Consider the following 16,494-nt stretch of genomic DNA (forward strand, 5'->3'; position numbering starts at 1 on the left):
GTAGAAAACAGTGTTAACTGTAAAGTAAGACGTGGTCTATAATGGGTTTACTTTGAGATTGGAGACATTATGTAAACTGTATTTATGTGATTAGGAGTTTGTTAGATGAGGCCTGTATTTAAAAGTAAACTGAGGTCACGAATCAAAGGGGGAATTCAAGTAGCTCTATCTATCTATCTATCTATCTATCTATCTATCTATCTATCTATCTATCTATCTATCTATAGATAGATAGATAGATAGATAGATAGATAGATAGATAGATAGATATAGATAAAAGATGTCATTGTGAAAAATGTCCCATGTTGTACTCATGACCTTCCACATGCAAGTGGTAACTATGCTGCTAAGCAAAAGCTTCTTGGTATTACGAAATGTAGAAAGAAATAAAATAACTGCAGAAGAGGAACCAATAAATAATCAATGAAACAGTGAAATAAATCTATTTTTTTAAATTCATAAACAAACAGTCAGGTTTTTCTTCCAAATACTTCCAACATGCAGATCAGCTGTAAACTTGATACTCCTCTTCATCATCTGACTGATCAACACTCTCCACAGTAACGTCACTCTTAACCAAACGCACAGATCAAACTGATTGATCAGCCATCAGAGGAGTCGGATCAATGGAGCTGCTTCTGTTCCTGATGTCCCCTGTTTGATCCTGGACCTGAACTCTCCCTGCAGAGGAGACACAAGACAGTCAGAGACACACACACACACACACACACTAACCTTTTAGAAACAGCATTTTCCTTCTGAGAAGTTTACAGCCAGACTTGACTTCACATCTGTATCTCCCACTGTCTCTCTCTGTGGGGTGTTTCAGGGTCAGACTGAGGTCTCCAGTTTTTAGAGGGTCTTCATTCATTGATGTTCGGTCCCTGTATTCCTCGTCCTTTTTGTCAGGCTGGTCAGATCTTTTCTCATACATGTGGACCTTCCTGCATTCAGGTTCACAGTATTCCCACTCTACTGTGGCATCTTCAGGCAGGTTTCCTGTGGTTTTGAAGGGCAGCTCGACAGACTCCGCCCCCTCCTTTACCTCCACCAGACAGTCTGAGAGGACAACAAACAACATTACCTTTATAGACAGCAGCAGGTGTTCAGAGTTGTAGATAAGGCTGAAGAACAGAAGCAGATCAGAGCAGAAGGAAACAGGACAGAGATCAAGTGAAAGCAGCTCTTTAAGCTTGTGGAGACCAGAGATGGGCAGTAACGCGTTACTTGTAACTTGTAATCCGATTACTTTTTCAGGTAACGAGTAAAGTAAGGGTTTACTATTGCAAAAACGGTAATTAGATTACAGTTACTTTCCCGTAGGAACGCTGCGTTACTGTGTTACTAAAACCGTGATTTTTTGTGAGAATGTCTCATGACAGTGACGTAAGCAAGTGCGACGTTGGTGACAACAGCTGTGTGCAGATCAACAATGGATCACATATCGATTGTGGGAGAGAGTATGAGCGTGCAGCGTTTAAAGCGTGGAAGCACTGACCTTTGAGTTTGATTCCATAAAAAGTGACAAAAACATTAGTGTCCGCTGTGCGTGGGAAGAAAACTTCTTTTTACAGCGAAAAAAACCCCTAAACTTCCGAGCAAGCTCCGAGTGCGCTACGACGAAATGGGAAACTCACAGAGAAACTCGCGGATTCTTCCACTGACCGCGGCACACCTGCTCCAGGGTAAACCTCCGCCTACCCCACTCCTGCTTTACAGGTGAAAATAGAGCAACAGGACCGCTGAGTCTTTGACTTTATTTATTTTCTGCTGTGTTTTACTTGCATCTATTTGAAAGAGTGAGTGTAAACACAAAAAATATTTTATTTTATGTGCTGGAATGTGCAGAAAATAGGTTTAAATGTTAAACTAATTTCTTCCAGTCAGAGAATGTTGCATATAATTAAATTTTTGCTTGATGCATAAAGTTAGAAGATTAAAACTAATAAAACAAGTTTTAAAAAGAGACTTTTCCATTTGATTACATTTTGTATGATGAATTATGCAGAAAAAGTAGAATTGGGCTGAAAGATCTATCGCTTTATCACCTATTCAGGGTGTAAATTGGGTTTTTAAAAAGTAACTAAGTAATTAATTACTTTTGAAAATAAGAACTGGTTCATCCCAAAGACAAAACTTCTAAACACAAACTTAACAATGTGGTGTATGCTGTACAGTGCAGCGAGGAATGCTCAGACCTCTACATTGGAGAGACCAAACAGCCACTTCACAAGCGCATGGCACAACACAGAAGAGCCACCTCCACAGGACAAGACTCAGCAGTCCATCTGCATCTAAAGGTCAAAGGTCACTCTTTCGAGGATGCCAATGTTCACATTCTGGACAGAGAGGACAGATGGTTTGAAAGAGGAGTGAAAGAAGCATCTATGTCCACTGTGAGCGACCATCTTTGAACTGAGGCGGGGTTTACGACCCAGACGCCTTAACGCCCACTCTCACACGTGCTCCCGACGCAGGGGAAACAAATTCTGTCGGGGAGACCTACCTACCTTGGCACGACAGCTGCTGTTCTAGTCTTTGGCTTGCAAGCATATTTTGCGATGCTTCAACCTCTGCATTGTGTTTGTGTGGAAGCCCCTTGAAAACAAAACAAAACAAAAAACCCTGTCCACTATGCTAGCAGTGTCCAAGCATTCTTTTTTTGTTGTTGTTCCTTTTTTTAGTCATAACGCGCCCCCCTGTAATGGCTTTGTACCAGTTTGCTACAGCTGAAGGGAGCTACATAGTTAGTGAACTAAGTGCAGAGGCAGGAAAACCATTAACCGAGGGCAGTTTGTGAAGGATTGCATGTTTCATGTAAAGACGATCCTGTTCACCAAACATTGCTCTGTCAGCAACACTGTGGCAGAGATTAATCCATGATCAGGTAACATCTAGGAACGGTTACCAGACAAAGGCCAAAGACCTCGTTATCTTTGTGTTCATTTATGTCAGCGTCTCCTTCCGTGTCGTGTCCTCCCTCATGGCCGTGTACCCCTCCGTGTTTCTTTGCGAGTCAGTTTCATAAGAATTTCCCAGTCTAGTTTTCTTTTGTATCGCCTTTTCCTCCGTTCAGAAAATAAAGCTGCATTTTGAGTTTAAGCTTCCTTTCGGTGAGTTTGCGTTTTGGTCCAATTCCAGCCTGCACACAATGTTCATGACACCCTGCTTTATATGATGAATGATATAAGCAGTACCAGCTAGCATTTTGGATGTTGTGTTTTTTCATGTTGTGCGCATGAGATCCCAGCAAATTCCAAGAGTAAGTTGAGGCGTAAGATTGTCCAATTATTGTCCAATTTAAGAAAAATAGTACACTTTCACTTGAAGGCTTCTCTCTTGTTTTGTTGCTGAACACATTGCACCATGTTTAGCATGATTAGCATTCTGTGTATGGTCACCAGCGTGTTCATTTATTTAGCTTGTTTGACTTGTAGAAACCACTGTGGTTTCTTTTCTTTTGAGTTTTGATTAGTTGGCTGGCATCTGTCAGCTCACTTTTGTTTTTATTTATTTTCGGTTTTTAATCATTTTGTGGGGTCCGTTCTTCATACCTCGCTTACTACATCCAAGATCAAATCATCGCGCTAACTCTGAGCTCACTATTCCGGTTCTCCGAACACACCTGTTGTTGACGATTAGTACAGCTGGATGAAGTAATGTGAGATCACTGGGTGGCTTAACAGGGGCTACGCATCGATAGTAGAAACATTGATTGGCAACCTTTTGATTGGTCGGCGAAAATGTCGAAGGAGCGCGCTCGGTATTTTTCGGCAACAGAGCAAGAACTCTTGATTGAGGGATTTCAGGAGTTTCAGAGTTTAATTAAAACGCAAGGGAACACTGCAAAGGCTGCAAAAGCAAGGAGAGAGGGCTGGCAGACAGTTTCTGACAAATTAAACTCGTAAGTAATTTAATAATAATAATAATAATGGAGTGGATTGATATAGCGCTTTTCAAGGCACCCAAAGCGCTTTACAATGCCACTATTCAGTCACTCTCACATTCACACACTGGTGGAGGCAGCTACGGTTGTAGCCACAGCTGCCCTGGGGCAGACTGACAGAAGCGAGGCTGCCATATCGCGCCATCGGCCCCTCTGGCCAACACCAGTAGGCGGTAGGGTAAATTTATTATATTATATTATATTATATTACACTATATTATATTATATTATATTATAATATATTATATTATATTATATTATATTATATTACATTATATCCTCTTTCACATTAGAGCCACAACAGGACCCACTAGAACATGGGAACAAGTAAAAGTGAAATATAAGAATATTCTACAGAATGGTAATATTTATCACTTATATTGCTTTTCGTCTCTTGAACAGAGACCCTGGAATAATCTGTTTGTTTGTTCATAACAGCAACCAAGAAAAGGGCAGAGCAAAAAAAAGACAGGTGGTGGTCCTGCACCCCCTCGTCAACAAGTTGGTTAAGTAAATAATATCCTCACGGGAAGATCGATATATCTTGGTTTTCTTTCTCTCCCTCTCTTTCTTTCATTCTTTCTCCCTGTCCTATCCCCCAGTCATGTCTGTCCCGTTTGTAGCAACTGAAAATAAAATAAATTCATAATTATAATAAAGGTCAATCAAATGGACCAATATGGCAAGGCCATGATGATCCACTTGGTAAAATAAATCCGCTTGGCATCTTTCTTGGCCTTAAGACAACAATTCTGATGGCTAAAGATCCAAACGGGACACAAAAAAAAAAAAAAACAGAAAAAAAAAAAAAGAAAATCGATATCTCTCTATGAGCACACTGTCGCGCTGAGCTAAAGGATCCTGTCTATCCCGCAATATACGCTGGATTCTGAAAACTCTCCTTATCAATCTTGCACCTTCCGCAATGGGTGGCTCGCGTAAACGGACAGGACATGGCTGCGACAGACTTCCCAAATCCACCTTCGCTTTTATAGCCGTGGTCTCCCATCTTGATTACACGAAGTACTTTACAATTACTACTCTGAAATATGAATTACATCTGTAATAATCACATACATGTAATAGAATGTTAATAGTACATTTCCCTTTATTAGGAAATGACCTGTATGTATCTGTGTGAAATCAATAAATGGATCAGGTGCTGCATTATCTTTAGTTACATTGATGTTTTTTATTTATGGTGAAACAGTGGTGGAATATCGCTGTTGCTTTCGTATAAATGAAGCGGACATACCTGCGTGGCCGCGATCTAATCCTGTTTACATAAAGTAAACCTGCTCCTGAGCAGGTTTACGCTTACGGCTCTGTTGCTATGACAGCAAGTCCCGGATGAGCTTCGGGGAACCGAACGATCCAAGATCACGCGAAATCGTCAACAATCAAATCCAGCTAACTTACTTAGCGAGGTACGAAGAACGGACCCCTGAACTCTGAACCTGTATCTACAGCACTGACCTTTGACTCTCAGCTCCACCTTTTTCTTCAGCAGGATGTTTCTCTCGCTGCCGTAGACGACGCTGGTGTAGATACCCGTGTCTCCATCTGTGGGGTATTTCAGGGTCAAACTGAGGTCTCCAGTTTTCAGCGGGTCTTCATTCATCTTCGTTCTTTCTGTGTAGATCTTGTCCTGTTCTTCAGGCTGGTCAGAGCTCTTCTGATACACGTGGACCTTCATGTCGTATGTGTTTGTCCACTCAATGGTTGCTATGTCAAGCAGGGGAAGTTTTGAAGAGGTTTTGAAAGGCAGCTGGACAGACTCCACCCCTGAATCCACCTCCACCTGGGGGACTGAGAGGAAAACAAAGCACAGCATGAGCTGTACAGACATGAGCAGCAGCAGTGTGTACATTTTCTTTGACCGGATGAAGTGAAATATTTTTAGTGATGTTTGTTTGGAGTCTGAAATATGTCCCATTACTCTACTGTGTTGTATTTATCTGTCCAATCAGCAGCAGAGCTGACGTGTCCAGAGTCAAACCTTTATTTGATATTAATGACGAAACAAGGCACTGGCTCAAAAACTGAATCACTACACACATGGTTGAAAATGATAAACTATGTTTCAGTCACCTTTAATACATCGAGTTTTACGCCAACGTTTCAAAGCTCCACCTGAAAGAGTGAAGCTCTTCAAACATAATCAGTGATTTCAACTGAAGCAAACTCCGCCCACAGTTTCACAACAATAAATAAAGTGTAGTTCAAAGCCTCGAGGTAACATCACTATTTGGTGTTTTTAAAAAAGAAAGTCAGGATGTTCACTGCAGGAAACTCTGATTCCAGAGGGACGTCATTCTCTGTCAGCCTTCATCATCAGGATGGAAAGTGAAAGTTATCAGAAAGTTAGACACATCATTGGATCTACCTGAAGCAGCTGAGGCATATCGTGTCTTACATGAAAAGCAGTGAAATGAAATAATATTTACCATTTAACTTTGTTTTATCTGAAATATACAGAATGATCACATCTTTTCATCCTTTCATCTTCTTCAGCTTATTTGGGGTGAGGTCATGGGGGCAGCAGCCTAAGCAGAGAAGCCCAGACCACCCTCACCCTGGCCACCTCCTCTAGCCTGGGAACAACTTGTTTCATAATTTGAGAGCTTCACTCAACTCTCTCTTCACCACTTTGGAGAGGTACTGATCAAATATGGTAAATAACCTACAAGAATGTTGTTGTCTGAAAATCCAAAAGATTTAACGAACTGACTAAGACATCAGTTTATTCCACCTTTTTGTTTCCTTTATTGGAAATGTTCGGTTTTATGCGTTTTGTTTTTTTCTTAATCTTTTTCTTCTGAAGACGATGTTACAAACTGAAAGTCTCTGTTAGCTGCAGAGCTCTGAAACTTCACACAGCTTTGGATGATAACATGGAGAAAGGATGTGGAGATTTTCACACTTCTGCTAGAAATCATCTTCTAGTTATTGTGAAAAGGACTTTATAAGGACCAGTCTGTTTACCATTTACTGACTTCTGATCTTTGACGTGTATCTACAGCACTAACCTTTGACATTCAGCTCCACTTCTTTCCTCATCAGCTTGTTTCCCTCCCTGCTGTAGATGGTGCAGGTGTAGGTGTTTGTGATTGTCGGGTATTTCAGGGTCAGACTGAAGTCTCCAAGCGTCAGCAGATTTTTCCTCATCTTGGTTCTGGCTTTAAAATCTGGGTGCTGGTATTCAGGTTTGTCAGAGCCGTTCTCATACACGTGGACCTTTCCATTTTTATCCGTCCACTCCACTTTACCATCTTCAGGCAGGCGAACTGTGGTTTTACAGGGCAGCAGGGCAGACTCCACCCCTGAATCCACCTCGACCTTGTAACCTTTGAGGACAACAAAGGACAACATGATGACGTCAGCAGCAGCTGTGATGGTCACATGACCTCCCTGTCCCTCCTTGTCTTCTAGTCTCAGTCAGATTGTGTCTCAGTTTGTTCCTGATGTGTTCCTGACTCGTTCTTTGGTAACTCGTCTGCAGCGTCCTGTAAAGTGCTGCAGACATGTTGGATGAAGAAGCACAGACAGACTGAGCCTCCACAGTCGGCCATGTCTCACACACATCAGCACAGAAACCATGAAGATCTCATGTGTCTGAACATCTGAAGCTCTCCACCACATGACTGAGCACAACTCAAGGAGGAACATTTACTGAAGCTGCTGCAACATTTACTGTCAGCACATGTTTCCATGTCAGCTGCTGTTTACCACCACAGAAGAAGAACAGCTTGTACACATGCAGCCTCTGTGTCAGATCAATGCAGTGAAGCACACACACTGTTTAGTAAAGTCATGTTGTGGAGCTGTTTCACTGATCAATGACTGAGTCTGAAGGAGGTTTTCTGACTTCTGGAACAAACCTGGAAGTTTCTCTTCAGCTCTCTGTATCAGCTGTTTGTAACTCTCAACTCTTTCAGCTTCTGGAACAAGTTTGTGTGAGCCACAGTCAAGGAGCCACCAGAGGACACCTGCTAACCATCTGCATTATGGGTAGTGTAGTAGGAGACACTCACCTGACATGAAACAGTGTCGGAAATAATATGTGAGACCTCCAGAAACCACAAGAAGAACCAGGAGGCCCAAGAGAACCAGGAGAGCTGTGGCCCAGGATGGAAATGGTTCTGTGGAAAAATATAAAATATAACAACATAAACGCTGAACTCTGACCTAAATCCATAGCTGGACTGGCCATCGGGCATACCGGGCATTTGCCCGGTGGGCCGCTGGCGATTTTTTGTTTTTATGGGCCGATCGATTTTTTTTTTTTGGAAGGGTATAAATAATGAAAGGTGGCCAATTGGTCATGATCGACTCTGGGCTGGACCAATTACAGCCGATGAGGTCGGATGCACCCTCCCCCTTGTTTAGCAATCTTATAGACGAACTAAAGAAAATGGAGAACAAAAAAAGGAAAGGAGGTGCAGAAAAAATTAGGGCCAAAAAGAAACAAGCCCTTCAGGCAGACGCTGCCAAATGTGTAAAAATAACTGAATTGTTTGGCGGTAGCTATGGCACAGCTTCCACAGATTTAGCAACATCAGCAAGTGGTGGAGGCCAGCAGGTGGATAAGGGAAAGGGGAGGCAAGAGGAGGAGAGACTGAGGCGGCCGCCGGTGTTGTGCCAAAAAGTGATTGCCTGCCAAAAACTGATTTCCAATGTTTCTGTGTATTTTTTTATGTGTAATATCTTTATGTATGTTGGTAAATAGACTTCGGTGAACAGCGTTTACAAAGGGATTATATATAGAATTAAAAAATTATCTGTTTTTTTCAACTATCTTTACAGGTCTGTGTTATTGTACTTACATTATAACCAACCCGGTCCTTTATCCTCACTTAAAATATTTTTACAGAACTATTGTAATATTTGCTGCCATTTCTGCTGTCCTCTTGGCCAACTTACTCTTACAAATGACATTTTTAATGTTAATGAGATTTTTTTAACTGCATAAATAAAGGTTATATAAAGTTTTTGGCAAATACCGGAAATCACTTTTTGGCACAACACCACTCATAGTGGCAGAGCAACTGAACTTCAGGTAAGAAGTTATGACCTGCTGTCTATCTGTGTCAGATATAAACAAAGTTTAGTTGCAGTTTGTTTTCGTTGTGCTGACTTTTTACAGTTGCTTAGAATAACTGGCACTGCGTACTAGCTAGCATGACGGAGTTTATATACTGCTGGGCGGGTGCGATGAAGTTACTGATAGTAAATTTTATTTTATGCTTAAGGTTAGTTTCTCAAACTCCTCAAAATCTTAACAAATTGTGCCAATCCTTACATGTTGCACCAGGCTGATTTATCATCAAAAGTGGAGAAGTCTGTGACAGAGGAGACAGAAGAGCAGGAGATGGAGATGGAGAGATGACTTTATGTCATCCATGAGGGATGCATTTGACATATGTTTCACATATTATAGCCCAACAAGTTACTTATAGCAATTTAAATACGAGCAATCAGTTTTTGGAAAATACCGGAAATCACTTTTTGGCAGACAATCACTTTTTGGCACAACACCGGCTATTGCAGTTAATAATACAACAGCTTCTTGCCCTTCTTTGTGTTTCTTTTTATCGCTGTGTAACTGAGTTCAATTGAAAGCCTGCATGTGCTAGTACCTCTTGCCACAAGTTCCCAGAATCCTTTGCGGTTTTACCCCTGAATGACGTCACATTTTTGGTGGGCCGGTCTCTAGCCAAAATGCCCGGGCCGATTTTTTGTCCCAGTCCAGCCCTGCCTAAATCTACAACATTAACATCTGACCTTTATTTACATCTCTGACCTTTGACCTGCAGCACTACTTTCTGTCTCAGGATGTCTTTGTCCCTGTAGATGGTGCAGATGTATCCTCCACTGTCTCCATCTGTGGGGTATTCCAGGGTCAGACTGAGGTCTCCAGTTCTCAGCAGGTCTTCGTTCATCTTCGTTCGGTCTCTGTAAAGGCCATCCTGTTTCTTAAGGTGGTCACTTCTCTTTGAATAGACATAAACCACTAGGTCAGCATGAGTCCACTCCACTGTGGTGTCCTCAGGCAGCACAAGATTTGTTTTGCAGGGTAGAATGATGAAGTCTGACATTTTCCATGTTGTCACCTCCTCTTGGTCGTCTATGAGGACAAGAAACACATTATCAACTACAAAAAACAGTGCAGTATAATAGTGGTGGTAACTGGAACATGATGGAGCAAGTACTGCTTCCATCTTTTCAACCCATCAGTACATTCCCATCTATGTCCTTAATTACCCAAACAGACTGTATATCATTTGAGCTCTCTGCCTAGCCAGTCGATAAAGTACTTTTCTCCTTCAATTGTGTTCAGCCTGACAGTAAACTCACTAAAAGTCCTCTCTTGGTTCTACCCATACCCTCCCAGCATGCCTGTCTACTTTCCTCATCCCTATAACTATCCTATTCCACCACTCAGTCTCCTTGTCCTCTTTCTCTGTCCAGAGAATAACCCAAATAGCTCTACTCTGAGCCTCTCCTGGCTGGACGAACTCCTCACCCTTCAGAGGAATCCCATTTCTGCCACTTGTATCTGCAATCTTGTTCTTTCGGTCACTATCCACAGCTCATGACCATAGGTGAGGGTAGCGATGACAATCGACCAGTAATTCAAGAGCTTCGTTTTTGTGCTCAGCTCTCTCTTCATCATTTTGGACAGGCACAGCATCCAAATCGCTGCAACCACAGCAGTAATCCGTCTGTCGATCTCTCCCTCCCCTGACTACTGAACAAGACCCCAAGATACCTAAACTAAATTAAAAAATTATCAGAAAGTAAATACTCAAAGTAAAGATATCAAAAAGTTCTACTTAAGTACGGTAATAAAGTCTTTGAGCTTCATTAATTCCCACCTCCACTGTCATCTCCATTGCTCTTTGATACTTACATGGACATATCCAAAGGCAATGGATCCCAACCTGAGACTCTTTTTCACATCTACTAACTGGATGAAACTTTTAAATGACTCAACTATTTCTAGCACTAAAAACACTATTTTCACACCAGTACCTACAATTTTAAATCACCATTCAAATTCTTCTGTTAAGCCTATTGAATGTCAGGTTTTACTGTGTATGCATTCTGGGTTTGTTGTTGACCTTTGACCTGCAGCTGTATATCTGTCACTCTCAGCTCTTCTCTCCCATCACTGAGGGAACAGATGTGGTTGCCACTGTCAGTCTTTGTTGGTTTCCTCAGAGTGAGGCTGAAGTCTCCAGTGTCCAGAGCATCAGGCCTCATTGATGTGCGCCCGCTGTAACGCTGGTTTTGCCCTCCAAAATCATCTCTTCCTTCTCGCTGTAGGTGGACAGATTTGGGATGAAGATCACTCCGAGTCCAAATCACTGCAGGGTACTCAGGTATAATACCTGAGAACTGACAGGGCAGCAGGGCAGATTGTTCCCCTTCATTCACCTCCACTACCACAGCCAGGGCATGCTGGGAAACTGAGGACACAGAAATAAAAATTCACTGCATGCTGTGGGATTGTCTCACAAACCAAATCACAGTCATTTGGGCAGAACTTTGTGCCATCAGAAACTGAATTTGAGTAAGTTATATTGGCATTTAAATTGCATCACAACAGTAGTCGCCTCAAGGAGCTTTATATTGTACAGTAGATCGTACAATAACAGATACAGAGAAAAACCCAACAATCATATGACCCCCTATGAGCAAGCACTTTGGCGACAGTGGGAAAGAAAAACTCTCTTTTAAAAACTCTTAATACACCAAAGAATCACATGACAAGCAACAGGGGTGGGTAAAGGGTGAGAGACAGCCAGTGTAGACAGTACATCCGGGCCTGCAGCATATGCGCTGGTCTCCACGATCCACCGTCAGCATCGGAGGGGAATAAGCATCGAAGGCGTTTGGAGGGGTGAGGGGGGATGAGTGCACATCTGCATGTCTAAATATGTCTGTGTGCGTATGTGTGTATGTGTCCAGAGTTCAACTGAGACAGTGTCCTTCGCCCTGCCAGGTTAAGTAAACAGTCTTCCAGCCAACCCAGGTGGCCTTGCATAGAGTGGGAAGAACAGTCTCAACACAGTCGTTATCAGGGTGTTGTTGTTCAGCTCCAGCCTTGAGGCAGCAGCTGGCGCCGAGAGGTTAGCATGAAGTGATGGTGGTTTTTACTTTAGTGCGAACAGCTCATATGAATTTCAAAGCTGTTCTAACAGTCCAACACTGGTCTCTCAATCTCCCGTTGGAGAGCCGTGAGCTTCTCCATGATGTTATCAAAGTTACGCTCCGTGATGTTGTCATTCTTGTGCTCAAAGAGCCGATTCTGAGAACTCACGACCGCAGTGAGCTTCTCCAAGATGTCATCCAGTTTGCGCTCAGAGGTGTTATTCCGAGTATTCACGGCAGCCATAGCTTCTCCAAGATCTTATCCATGCTGCACTCAATGAGCCCATTTTGAGAAACTCACGCCTCGTCCCATCGTTTCAATCCCAGCGGGCAGCCTTGTGGGGGTTTGAACAGCTGGTTCCACTTCCTCAATTCTTCGATAAGTCAGGGCCAAGCCAGCTCCAATCAGCAAGAACCCTGTTATAATGGTTCCGAATAGGTAGATATCTTCATGCACTCAGGCTCACCCGAGCCCAGACGTCTCATTGAGAAAAGGGTGTCAATAGCATTCAGGGACCAGTTGATCACATCAATAATTCCTCTTTTAGGTTTTAGAGAACAGACTGTGAGAGAATGTTCCAGGGAAAAGTAATACAAAAAACACGAGACTAGACAAGGACACAAGAGGCTAAGCAGGGAAGCTAAGGGAGAGGAGGAGAAAAGTGCGACCGCCTTCGTCAAGAGCAGGAAAGAAAGGAAAGAAGGAAAACAGGATAAAAGACATGCTGTGGAAGAGAGACAGAGGTTAATAACAGATATGATTCAATGCAGAGAGGTCTGTTAATACATAGTGAGTGAGAAAGGTGACTGGAAAGGAAAAACTCAATGCATCATGGGAATCCCCCGGCAGCCTACGTCTATTGCAGCATAACTAAGGGAGGATTCAGGGTCACCTGGTCCAGCCCTAACTATATGCTTTAGCAAAAAGGAAAGTTTTAAGCCTAATCTTAAAAGTAGAGATAGTGTCTGTCTCCTGAATCCAAACTGAAAGCTGGTTCCACAGAAGAGGGGCCTGAAAACTGAAGGCTCTCCCTCCCATTCTACTTTTAAATACTCTAGGAACAACAAGTAGGCCTGTAGTGCGAGAGCGAAGTGCTCTAATAGGGTGATATGGTACTACAAGGTCATTGAGATAAGATGGGGCCTGATTATTTAAGACCTTGTATGTGAAGAGCAGGATTTTGAATTCAATTCTGGATTTAACAGGAAGCCAATGAAGGGAAGCCAAAACAGGAGAAATCTGCTCTCTCTTTCTAGTCCCTGTCAGGACTCTTGCTGCAGCATTTTGGATTAACTGAAGGCTTTTCAGCGAGTTTTTTGGACATCCTGATAATAATGAATTACAGTCGTCCAGCCTGGAAGTAATAAATGCATGAACTAGTTTTTCAGCGTCACTCTGAGTCAGGATATTTCTAACTTTAGAGATGTTGCGCAAATGGAAGAAAGCAGTCTTACATATTTGTTTAATATGTGCGTTGAAGGACATGTCTTGGTCAAAAATGACTCCAAGGTTCCTCACAGCGTTACTGGAGGCCAAGGTAATGCCATCCAGGGTAAGAATCTGGTTAGATACCATATTTCTAAGATTTTCAGGGCCGAGTACAATAACCTCAGTTTGATCTGAATTAAGAAGCAGAAAGTTAGCGGCCATCCAGGTCTTTATGTCTTTAAGACATTCCCGCAGTTTAGCTAATTGGTGTGTGTTATCTGGCTTCATGGATAGATAGAGCTGGGTGTCATCTGCATAGCAGGGAAAATATATGCTATGTCTTCTAATGATGCTGCCTAAGGGAAGCATGTATAATGTAAACAGAATTGGTCCTAGCACTGAACCCTGTGGAACTCCATAATTAACCTTAGTGTGTGAAGAGGACTCTCCATTTACATGCACAAACTGGAGTCTATTAGATAGATATGATACAAACCACTGCAGTGCATTACCTGTAATACCTACAGCATGTTCTAATCGCTCTAATAGGATATTATGGTCAACAGTATCGAACGCAGCACTAAGGTCTAGCAGGACAAGCACAGAGATGAGTCCACTGTCAGAGGTCATAAGAAGATCATTTGTAACCTTCACTAAAGCTGTCAGTGAAGGTTCTCAGTCATCCAGGTCATTGTAGTCAAAGGAGCTTGCAAAGAAAAGCGTCTGGACTTCTTTAAGTTGCTTGAAGACGTTTCACCTCTCATCCGAGAAGCTTCTTCAGTTCTAAGGTCAAATGGTGGAGAGACCTTGCTACCATCCTTGCTCCTCTTGTGGGGAACACCCCACACCACATCAAGAACTCCACCGACTTCACCGACAAGGTCCAGAAACTTACCCTGGATCCAGATGAAACCATGGTGTCCTTTGATGTAGTCTCTCTCTTCACTTGCATACCCACCACGGAGGCCGTGGAGACTGTCAGAAAACGACTACAAGAAGACAGCTCCTTGGAGGACAGGACCAACTTCACACCCGATCAGATTTGCACACTGTTAGACCTCTGCCTCACCACTACATATTTCAAATACAACGAAGGCTTTTACAGACAAAAACATGGCTGTGCCATGGGCTCCCCCGTGTCACCTATTGTAGCCAACCTTTACATGGAGGAAGTGGAAAGGAAGGCTCTTGGCTCTTTCAAAGGAAGAGTACCCAGCCACTGGTACAGATATGTGGACAACACCTGGGTCAAAATCAAGACACAAGAAGTGGAATCCTTCACTGCGCACATTAACGCTGTGGATAAAAACATCAAGTTCACCAGGGAAGACACAAAGGACAACTGTTTGCCTTTCCTGGACTGCGCCGTGCACGTTGAAGAGAACGGCAACCTCAACATCGAAGTTTACCGGAAGCCCACACACACGGACCAGTACCTCCTCTTTGACTCCCATCACCCTTTGGAACACAAACTTGGAGTAATTAGGACCCTACACCACCGGGCAGAACATGTTCTCTCTAAGCCTGAAGGAAAAAAGAAGGAACACACACATGTAAAGGAAGCACTCAAAACGTGCGGCTATCCTAAATGGGCATTTATAAAGTCAGCAAAGAGGCACAGAAAAGAAGACCAGACACCAGCGAGGGAGGATAAGAAGGACAGACGCAACAACATTGTCATCCCCTATGTAGCCGGTGTATCAGAGAAACTCAGGAGAGTTTTCTCCAAGCATGACATCCCGGTGCATTTCAGACCCAGCAACACACTCAGACAGAAACTGGTTCACCCGAAAGACAAAACGCCAAAACACAAACTTAACAATGTGGTGTATGCTGTACAGTGCAGCGAGGAATGCCCAGACCTCTATATTGGAGAGACCAAACAGCCACTTCACAAGCGCATGGCACAACACAGAAGAGCCACCTCCACAGGACAAGACTCAGCAGTCCATCTGCATCTAAAGGTCAAAGGTCACTCTTTCGAGGATGCCAACGTTCACATTTTGGACAGAGAGGACAGATGGTTTGAAAGAGGAGAGAAAGACGCCATCTATGTCCACTGTGAGCGACCATCCTTGAACAGAGGCGGGGGTTTACGACACCAACTGTCTGCCATCTATAATCCAGTTTTGAGATCCCTTCCCAGACGCCTTAACGCCCACTCACATCCTGGGCCATCTGACCTCAGGAATTCGCATGATAAGGTGGGGCCAGGTTTCACAATGAACACACCCGAAACTCTGGCTGATTGGGACCCACACCCAGTTTCACACCTTGGCTCAGGCGATTAGAGGATCATCAGGGGGTCCTTTTGTCCCTCTGTGGGGGGTCACTCCCACTAGGTTTATATCTGGGACTCTCCACCATTTGACCTTAAACTGAAGAAGCTTCTCGGATGAGAGGTGAAACGTCTTCAAGCAACTTAAAGAAGTCCAGACGCTTTTCTTTCCAAGCTCCTTTGACTTCACTAAAGCTGTTTCTGTGCTGTGATGAGCTCTGAAACCTGACTGAAACTCTTCAAATAAACCATTCCTCTGCAGATGATCTGTTAGCTGTTTGACAACTACTCTTTCAAGGATTTTTGATATGAAAGGAAGGTTGGAGATTGGCCTATAATTAGCTAAGACTGCTGGGTCTAGAGATGCTTTTTGAGTAAAGGTTTAACTACAGCCAGCTTGAAGGCCTGTGGTACATAGCTGATTATTAGAGATAGATTGATCATATTTAAGATCGAAGCATTAATTAATGGCAGGACTTCTTTGAGCAGTTTTGTAGGAATGGGGTCTAAAAGACACGTTGATGGTTTGGAGGAAGTAATTATTGAAGTTAACTCAGAAAGATCAATTGGAGAAAAAGAGTCTAAATAAATATCAATGGTATTAAGAGTAGCTGTGGATAATATATCTGTGGGATGATTACTGGTAATTTTTTCTCTAATGATTGAAATTTTATTTGTGAAGAA

General features: G+C 42.9%; 1 protein-coding gene across 1 annotated transcript in view; it reads right to left on the reverse strand.

Moving 5' to 3' along the window:
* Positions 1 to 428: 428 nt before the first annotated feature.
* Positions 429 to 16,494, reverse strand: part of LOC120732002 (butyrophilin-like protein 2) — a 29,315-nt gene continuing 13,249 nt past the window's right edge. The window contains exons 2-8 of the mRNA XM_040029383.1: positions 11,071 to 11,418; positions 9,750 to 10,073; positions 7,981 to 8,088; positions 6,976 to 7,293; positions 5,423 to 5,755; positions 736 to 1,059; positions 429 to 681 (exon numbers count right to left, since the gene is read on the reverse strand). Of these exons, the coding sequence (XP_039885317.1) occupies positions 590 to 681; positions 736 to 1,059; positions 5,423 to 5,755; positions 6,976 to 7,293; positions 7,981 to 8,088; positions 9,750 to 10,073; positions 11,071 to 11,418 (1,847 nt within the window). The 3' untranslated portion in view covers positions 429 to 589. The remainder of the gene's footprint in view (positions 682 to 735; positions 1,060 to 5,422; positions 5,756 to 6,975; positions 7,294 to 7,980; positions 8,089 to 9,749; positions 10,074 to 11,070; positions 11,419 to 16,494) is intronic.

Source organism: Simochromis diagramma, unplaced genomic scaffold, assembly GCF_900408965.1.
Source record: "Simochromis diagramma unplaced genomic scaffold, fSimDia1.1 OVJJ01000395.1, whole genome shotgun sequence".
Classification (NCBI taxonomy): Eukaryota; Metazoa; Chordata; class Actinopteri; order Cichliformes; family Cichlidae; genus Simochromis; species Simochromis diagramma.